General features: G+C 39.2%; 2 protein-coding genes across 2 annotated transcripts; one reads left to right on the top strand and one right to left on the bottom strand.

Annotated features, from left to right (window-relative positions):
* The first annotated feature begins 651 nt into the window (after positions 1 to 651).
* LOC111226537 (putative fibroblast growth factor 1) lies at positions 652 to 2729 on the top strand. The gene is made up of 3 exons (XM_022751732.1): positions 652 to 1003; positions 1883 to 1986; positions 2227 to 2729. Exons 1-3 carry the CDS (start codon positions 832 to 834, stop codon positions 2425 to 2427), a joined length of 477 nt encoding a protein of 158 aa, XP_022607453.1. The 5' UTR covers positions 652 to 831; the 3' UTR covers positions 2428 to 2729.
* A 779-nt stretch (positions 2730 to 3508) lies between these two features.
* Positions 3509 to 9442, bottom strand: LOC111226534 (NEDD4 family-interacting protein 1-like). Its single transcript, XM_022751730.1, has 8 exons — positions 9261 to 9442; positions 7987 to 8080; positions 6473 to 6612; positions 6255 to 6342; positions 5844 to 5968; positions 5636 to 5702; positions 5407 to 5515; positions 3509 to 5274 (listed from the first exon to the last, which is right to left on the bottom strand). The coding sequence occupies exons 1-7, from the start codon at positions 9294 to 9296 to the stop codon at positions 5409 to 5411; spliced, it is 657 nt and encodes a 218-aa protein (XP_022607451.1). The 5' UTR covers positions 9297 to 9442; the 3' UTR covers positions 3509 to 5274; positions 5407 to 5408.
* Positions 9443 to 9560: the final 118 nt, after the last annotated feature.

The raw sequence follows: 9560 nt of genomic DNA, 5'->3' as shown, positions 1-9560 counted from the left end.
GCTGTCAGTCAAATCTGATCAAACCACACCCACACAGTTTTGATGAACAGTTTGATTCTTAAACCATTAATAAATAGTAATTTTTTTAATTAAGAAAAAACTTTGTCGCTTATTTATTCAAGAACACTTATTGTTAATGACAACCACTTATGATGTGAAGCCAAGTTTTCAGGGGCTTCAAGACATCCACTACTAAAGGTCTACTCTGCAGACTGTGCTGGAAGTGAACAGAATAGTTTTGTAGGGCTCAAACATCTCAAGATTACATTTGCCTTTGCTTAGAGTTGTCATTAGGTAGGATGTCATTTCTGATTGAAACTGATGCAGCCTAGACTGAACATTAGCCTTTATCCAGGGTTTGCATCCAACCTCCAGTGCCTCCACTTCTTGAGAAGTCAGTGCTGATTTTTTAAGTATTCCGAGCTTTTATAATTATATGTTTTATTAATGTATCAAATGACAACATGAAAGCAATTTTTGTGAAACTATTGCAGGTTTAATAAAGACCTATTTTCTCTAGGAATTATGAATAAAATAACCTACTAAAATTGTAAATGTATTGACCTTAAAGGCCTGGTTGTGTCTTTCTCTCTAGTGTTGTTTAAATCACAGCACTTTTAAAAAGTTGAGGTTGAGTTTGGGGTCTTGATGTGTCAGTAATCACGCCCCACGGTTGAGGCCAGGAGTCGGGGACGCGCATCCAGCTGCCTGTGTGGTCTCTGCGCTCGTTCACGCGCATGTGAACACCTGACCGCTGCAGGGGACGGTGCCCGCTGTTAGTTTGATCGGGGGAAATCCTTTACAGGTCGGTTGCTTTCTCCTGTGAGCGGGATGGCGGATGGAGAAGTGTTCACAGTGGAGGATCAGGCCGTGGACAGCGCCCGGCTGCTGCTGCGGGACTACAGGCGGCTGACTCGGCTGTACTGCATGAATGGCGGACATCACCTGCAGATCCTGCCCGATGGGACAGTGCAGGGCCAGAGGGATGAGGGGGACGTTCACAGTAAGACTGCAGCACACAGCCCATTTCACATCCAGGTCAGGCCCTTAGCATGATGCGTTCACTTCCTTTACTGCGGGCGTGAGACTGAAAGCTGAACTAATTGGGTAAAATAGGTGTAATGTAGTTACTCACTCATGACAGGAAACTCGGACACAAATTTCTCTATTTGGTGAAGTTGTATGGCCTATTCTGAAAAATATTTATTTTCTAGAGCATTGATGTTTTTGCTCTTTAAAAATAACAGAGAAAAGATGAGACCTTATAAAAACAAACGATTCAATATAATATAACTCATTAATGTCAAATATGAAAGGTCAGGTCATAAACATTAGGGTACTTGTTGTCTCTCTACAGTCCTCTGCCTCTTTCCTCGCAGGTTCTATTTTCTCTTGTTTAGAAAACTGCCTGTAATAAACTTCCTATGATAAAAGTACACATGTAATACATTATATATATATATGTCATTTATTGCATTTAACATGAAAATGAGCCTTTTAGTCCTGATCAATGAGCACTGTTATTGTCTAATAACCTAATGAAATAAAATGAATGAAATGCAAGACAACACATTTATTTGGTCAGAAGAATAACAAGGATGCTGCATCTTTCTATGAAAGATGATCTCATGAGACTTTACACAGCCGTCATTCATCGAGTCATTCAGCTCAGGAGCAAGGACTTTAACTGTTGCATGTTTTATCAGTCAGCTGACTGGAGCTGAAATGAAACACCAAGTATGTTTGAAACTGAAACAGAAATCTCAGATTTGCCCTTGCCAGTGTTCTCCTTCCAGAAAATAAAGTGACTCATGTTTGTAGAGGTGTTATATATATAGGTTTATTCACTTTTCACTTGATTTCAAACTTTTTCTCCTTTCAGCTGTTTTAAAGATTAAAGCTGTGGACACAGGTGTGGTGGTGATCCAAGGCACAGAAGCTGGGCGATATTTGGCCATGAGTGATGAGGGACGTTTGTACAGTTCAGTGAGTATCCACAACACATGGGTTATGTGATAGTAAATCAGAATACTAAACTTATTGATGCAGGCATGTGTAGATAAATCTTCCAAAATCATATCTATTGTAAATAATCACTCACCATTATACAATCTTGATCTTAACTTTGGTGAGTGCATTTTTAAGCTTTTAGCCTCAAACCAAACAACTAAAGTCCCTCCAAAAGTGCTGTCAGCTGGTGGTGTATTTTTTGTGTTTCTCTCTCAGCACACTGTGACTGATGAATGTTACTTCCTGGAGAAACTGGAGGAGAACCACTACAACACCTATCAGGCTCAGAAATATCAGGAGAAGAACTGGTACGTAGCTCTGAAAAAGAACGGGAAACCTAAACTGGGTCCAAGAACACACATCGGACAGAAGGCCGTCTTCTTTCTGCCCCGACAGCTGGACGACTGCGGGGAGTGAAGACGTTCATCCCAACACACAGTGATACCTCAACCAAAACAGGAAGCTGCTCATGGAGGGATTAGTGTTTGAGGAAGTGGTATGAAAATGGTTGATTGGTTGTTGTTGTTTTGTTTTTTTAAAACACTGCACTTATTTATTTCCACAACATCTCATTTTAATGAGTCTTCCATATTGTCTCTTTTAACATAAAATCTGATGTCGGTGCTGGACACAGTAACTGAGAGAAATGAGCTTCAATCAGCAGTGGTTGTACTGGTTTTGAATTAGTGGTTCTCAAACCAAGTGGAAGTTTAGATGATTATGTGAGATGAGAAAAGTAGACTATAAAATAATATTATATGATATAGATTCTATAATTAACAAAAAAAACCCTCATGTGTAGTGCTGGTAAAAAATGTTTATTATCTCATTTATTTTAGTATTGTCTAAAAAATTGTTTCCAGATGACAATGACATCTGGTGGAGAGTTAGATCAAAGGCAGGAACAACTCATTGTTCATGAGGATCTGGATCCAGGTGTGATTGCAGGAATTGCTGCTTTTTGCAGTGGTTTTCCCATGAACCACTGCACTTATTTGAATGTCAGGTGACACATGTAACCCACCTACTGAGAATATTGCTTGTTTGCTGGAGTTCATCTGCTCCGAGTCCTTTCTGGTTTAACTTTTCTGTAATCAATCTGCTTTTGAGGAAGAAAAAAAAAAAATGAACAGCTTGAAAAGGCCACAGGTCCGACCTACACCAGGGTGTCAAGCTGAATCACAGCTTTCCCAGACTTGCGGATGTTGTTTCATATTCACAGCAGTTACACAATGCTGCCATTTGGTGCCACCAATGTGTAAAATTTCCCAGTGAATCATTTAACACGCGTTCCTTTTTTTCTCTTGCTCTCTTGCAAAATTGAGCACCACTTTTTTTTCCCTCCACAGTGCTATAGCTTCATAAAACTGACCCATAAATTATACCTGTTAATCATCCTTCTCTGCAGGTTTTGATTTATAAAAACTGTAAATGTATCTGTCACATTGCCTGTTGGACCCCACAGTAATACAGAAATAATCAATCCAGACCACTCGGATGACGCGTTAAAAGTGACATTTATTTAACACTAAACGTTTTATGTACAGTTTCATAACAACAAAACCCCAAAGTTGCAGCTCTAACATCACATAGAAATAAGCATAATGGGTCTGTATCAAAGCAATGACAGAAGTATTAAGTTAAGTGTTTAAGGCAAACAGTTCAGTTTGCTAGACATTAACTCCTTCTAGTGATGACAATGATTAAATCATGAAAAACTGTATTATCCTGACATGCCAATTCCTCCAGATTCTAAAACTAAAGAAAAATCCTGAACTGCTGCTGCATCATTCATTCCTTGTTCTATATGTCTGAGACCTGATGGGAACGTCCTCTGGGTTTTATCAGTTATGTTTCTAAAAGTGCACCTGCATACAACATTCTTTGACATAGTTCCACAAGATAGCTAACATTTTACACCTCAAGAAGAAAAAAAAGTGTTAACCCTTCCCCCACCCCAAAAAGGAAAAAAAATAAAAAAGATTTCCCTACCCCATCTGTCAATTAAATCTTATGGCAAAACCCCACTTGGAAAAGGAATTTGAGTTATTTTTATGCTCTTAGATAATGTGATCCACATGCTTCAGCGAGATCGTTAACAGCTGAAATCCAGACAGCCAAAGAATCTTTTCTATAATCACACAGCTTTTCCACTGACATTCAATGTGATGCCGACTCCACTGACTCACTGAAGAGTAATGCAAAGGTCACGCTGTTACATCTAAATAAGGCCATGAACCACAAAATGTGCTCATACGCCCAGAAAAATTATCTCGGTTTCTGTCACTGTCCAAAAATTCAGCGTCCCCTCACTGTCAGCTGAGCTGCTGCGGGGGGATTGTCGCTTGACATTTGTGGCTATATGGTTTTTAGTTGCAGCTTGTCTTTGTTAAAAAATGCAGCATCATCTAAGATCATATCTGTAACTTAAAACTCTTTTTTTCCCAAGATGGATAGTTTTACCCGATTAAATGTAAATGTACAGCAAAACATTTATAGGCAAAATCATAACTTCTGACACATGGATGTCATTTCGGTGTGCTTCACTGACACTGCATTTGAATCACAAGCATGTATGTTATATTATGACAATGCCCTTGATGGACAGTTTCCAATATCTTAAAAGCAGAAAACAACACTGCCCCCTTCTGGTTAAAAAAAGGGCAACACTACTTAAAGCCAACAGGTGAGTGATACATGTGGTAATGCGAATATGAGCATTTACAGCCTAATGAAAAAATTGCTTTTAAGTGTATGTGGTGTCTAAAAAGAGCCTAGAATAGTCACAATAAAACCATGAAGTGAGATTAGTGTAGATTACAAAGTGTGTTACATGCTATGGCAAGTCTACAGAGTGCTGTATTAATAAATACCTGTTGGCTATAAGTGTCACCAACATGAGGCTTTCCCTATTTATTGACCCTAAGGGCAGATGCATGCTCGTATGCTACCATCAAATGATATAAGGCATTACTTATACATTACAGACTGAGATGTAAATAGCACTTAACATTCGTCACTAATGAGTACACTGAGGGACTATTACTGTTAACCTTTTTCCATTAATAAAGTTTCAAAGCAAAAATAAAACAAATGATATAATTCCTGAATATTTTATTGAGAGTTTTCTTCATCTGTAACTCGTCTGGCTGATTTCTGGTTAAGTGTCTTCAGTTTAATTTGAAACTCTTCACAGAGTCGCTGCTTGTGTTGGTCATGTCCAGTTCTCCCACATCCACCATCTTGAATTTATGTCATGGCAAGCTGTAGAAATCAGATTTAAAAATGCACTTTCTTGTCGTTTCTTTGTCATCACTCATCACTCACTGTATCTGGATTATTGTGTGTATGTAAATGTCTCCTGTGAGACAACTGGCTTTATGCAATATGCCTTACCTCTAATAGATGAAGAGTACCCTTGTTCGGGGAAGAGTGGCATAGGTGGGATCGGCCAGTTTACGCACTCTGGAGTAGTTGACAAAGCCCCTGATGAACAGCATGAAGCCTGAAGTTCAAAGAAAAGATATGTAATACAAAATTAAGGCTCATACAACACAAGACAATTACCAAAATGTAATCGTGGGAAATGATGGGAAAATTTGTTTATAAAATGACTATTACTTACCCAGGGCCAGGAACACCCACCACAACCAGTACTGCCCATCAAAGTAACCAGGGAAGTAGGTAGAAAACTGTAAAAACAAGATAATGTGAGTATAATGTTTCTGTCTTCCTATAAACCAATACCAGTAAGAACTTGTAACCTTCACACCACTGAACAGCCATTTAGTAGTTAAACATGTTGTGGTGCATATTTGGTAAACAGCTCTTACCCTGACAATGAGAACCCATTTGATGAGGGACAGGCCGAAGCCAGAGATGGCCCCGTATCGGCCGGCAGCTGACGTGGTCAAACAGAACGACAAGAAGAAGCCGATCCAGTTGAAGAGGAATGCCACTGGTGACAGAAAGACCATAATCAATGAAAATTTAACAACCTTTGAGAATATGTCAAATTCAGTTTATAAGAGCGCTTATTCAAGGACAAATATACAGCAAATGGGGAGTGCGGATCTGCTTCTTGCAGATTTATTCATATACAGTCTATGAATAATAACACCTAGTTTCACTGGTTACAAACCAGCTCTATGCCAGTGAAACTGTTTACTATTTTCCTAGTTTACTCTTTTAGAAATAAAAATAACTGCACAGGGCAACTGCTGAAATACTAAAGGGTTTCTTACTGAAGAAAGTGAGCATGAAGATGCCGTCATTTCCTATTCGCAGCTGATCAGCGTCTTCAAAGTCATCTCTGGCTACAAAGTCGTCCTCCTGCACCGACAGCAAGAAATGTGTATTTACATTACATCAACTTGTTTTTGTTGACGTATTAGTATGAGACGAGTAACTCTGAGTGATCATGAGTATTTCTAAATGATGTTTGAGAATGAGATGGATGTACCGTGACTCTTCCAGTGACCAGAGGGATGGCAGCCTCTGCTTTGCTTCTCTCAGCTTCGTCATAGGAGGGCAGAGTAGTGGCAACACTGTAAGATGGAGGGTTAGGAAATCTTGCTCCATCTTCCTTGTATTCAAAGAACGCTGTGGAGGTAACAAGCAAATGAGTGTTAAATAACAGAGGTCTTGTGTTGATTTATCATATAGGCTACATAGGTTGGGCATGCTTGTTTTTTTTTTAGTATTTAGTATTTTATATATTATCTTCACAATAAAGATGGATTTAGCACCAATATACATACATTCAAAAACAATGCAGATTTCAGCTTTATGCACAGGAACAGCAAATTATAAAACATGAACTGGACTAAATTTTATTCCTCCTATCATTTGTGATTTGGGCACATATCTGTAGGGACAGAAAAAAATCTTTGATGACAGTTATGCGGTAAATTCACCAACAGACACACAGAGGTAACTAGACAGAGCTGCGGATAATTCTGTAACTCTCTAGAAAGTCAAAAAATAAAATCTTATTTTGATTCTAATATGGATTTAAATTTTTATCTAAAATGTCAGCGGCAAACCCAAAATTATTAATGTTAAATGGTTCACCAACTGACACTGACGTTTGACTGCTGACACACCAAAATCTACTTTCACTTCCTTCAAAGAGCAGAGCAGCAGCAGAAAATCATAAAGCCAGACCAGGGAGGGATGAGTTACAGCAGGAAGAAACACATTAGCTGTATGCGTGTCCATTATTGTTTATGCTCTGTCCCATACAGGCCAAGACTCTTATCTGGGTCATCTGGCAGCTACCCAGAATCCTCATTTGTGTTGTTCAAACATAAACAGCACTGAACCTGCTCACTGGACTCGCCCAGGAACAGCTCAAGGCTGCAACGCACTTATGCAACATGTTGATCTTTGACCTGTTAAGAAGTGAGATTAGAAATATCAGACCTTTCTAAAAGGCCTCGGACAAAAGCTACTTCCCTCTACTCTGTCGCTATAATTATCTTAAAGCTACAGTTACTTTTTATTTGACAGAATGAGGCTTTGGATACAAAACACAAGATGAATTCATAAAGCGATTAGATATGTTAGAGATTAGCATACATACAGTGTATACAACATTAAATTAGCATTAGAGCAGCTACAATACTAAAACATTTCAAACAGATTACAAGTGTGATCATATAGGACATGATTTTTCCCAATTCTAATGAAAGGCACAGTTGTGATCATCCTTGTATCAGAGACAATTCATATGCCCCCAGCAATAATGTGACAGTGAAAACAAATGGTAATTTTTGTTTACTTTGGCTTTTGTTTCATAGCTACATTCATTTTTACTGCAATTACACTATTACTGCTTTCACTTTTACTGGAGAATCATTATTAAGTTGGCACTTATACTTTTATGTAGTTGCAGGATGTGAATACTTCTTCCAAGTCTGATTAAGAACAATCTAGCATATAACAGTATGTGATGGAGCTGTGAAGCTTCCTAACCTGCATTTGCTGCTGCAATGCTGCTGTACGGTGGTGGTGCGTCCGGGGCAGGACCCTCCTGGGATGGCTGGGCTGGCTCCTCCTCATTCACCAGCTGAAGATATGTTAATAAGTGACAACACAACCTAGGTTAAACTTAAATTACGGCCTTTATGAAAACTCTGTTTATTGGCTATGCTAAATGAAAACTAAGTAGATGAAATAGAGTTGGGCAATATTTATAAATATGGCAGCTATCCCCGTTAGATTTCTGGTTGTAGTAGGCCATTACAGAAAAAGTAGCAAGTCACTGGGAGGACAGCTTTATGGAAATATGTGAGGAAGTTCATTGATGCATCAGGCATTTTATTCTGCCAAAAATGACAAGCTCATCTGTTGTTTAACCTGTAAACGCTTTCTTATTTGACTTTCCAATTTACTGTGTAACAATATATGTACACATTGTAATGTGAAGTTACAAGAAGATTGTATCCATATTCCCCTACCTCACAGTACCTCTTGGTTTACAAACACCATGTCTACTTTGAACAGGTATTGAACAAGCAGAGTACAGATGGATTGTGCTGACTCCTCAAAGAGAAACAAGGTTAAACATTAGCACTAATGTCTCACTTGTGTAATTACTATGCAACAAGTGTCCATGATAGACATGTCTGCAACCATTTCTTTTCAAAGCAGTACAGATCATTTGCACTGGATCTGTAAGTGATAACACAGTAACCTCTGTTACATCACTAAAACTACAAACCCCCGACGGAACCATAAACCGACCACTGACACACACATCATCTGCATATTAATTAATACATGTCTATAGATGGGGAGGCTGCATCTCTTTATTAGTATTCTGATCCTGTTCTGTCTGTTGAGGTTGAGTTACTGGAAGGGCAGACTAGTGACTGGTCCACGACCGCCAGGTAGTCTTACCACAGTCCAGCATCAATGCTAGAAAAAGTGACACCACACAGCACTCCAGTTCAGGCCTGACAATACCACATAACGTTGACTAACTAGCTGCTAAAAGACAGTGGGCCACACAAGGCTTCAAGTTACATGGGACGAATTTATGATGATATAATTACTATTTTCTTTCAGAGTAAGAAATTTGGTTTGATACAAGTCTAAAGTATTAATCGCCAAATCAAGCCCGACCGTCAACAAGTGTCGGTGCAGCTCGTTGTTTTCCTCATTGACAGTGACTAGTGTTAGCTGATCCGGGGAGCAGCCTGCTAACTGTTAGCTACATTTTAGCGTGGCAGTAAACGGTTACCTACCTCCTGATATCTGACGTTACTGTTTTGTTCTGCCATTGTGGAAGAGGGGCAAAATATTTCAAATGTCCTCTTCCCCCACTGCAACTGTTAAAATGTTTTATGTTAACAGGAATCTCGCCGACGAAGTAGCAGAGATAAGGTTGGCTCTTAGTCGGCCATCTCCTTCCTTCTCCCCTCCTGACTGTAGCTGACTCTGATGCTACCTTCACGGGCTGTCTGAAACTTCACCTCACAGTTGTTCACACATGAACGAAGCGACAAAGTATTAAATTTTAGTATGAATTCGGTTCTGTGTCATCG

The sequence above is a fragment of the Seriola dumerili genome, unplaced genomic scaffold (assembly GCF_002260705.1).
Source record: "Seriola dumerili isolate Sdu_G_001 unplaced genomic scaffold, Sdu_1.0 BDQW01000161.1, whole genome shotgun sequence".
NCBI classification, from domain to species: Eukaryota; Metazoa; Chordata; class Actinopteri; order Carangiformes; family Carangidae; genus Seriola; species Seriola dumerili.
The sequence above is the reverse complement of the archived record's forward strand: the minus strand, read 5'-3'. Positions and strand labels throughout refer to the sequence as shown.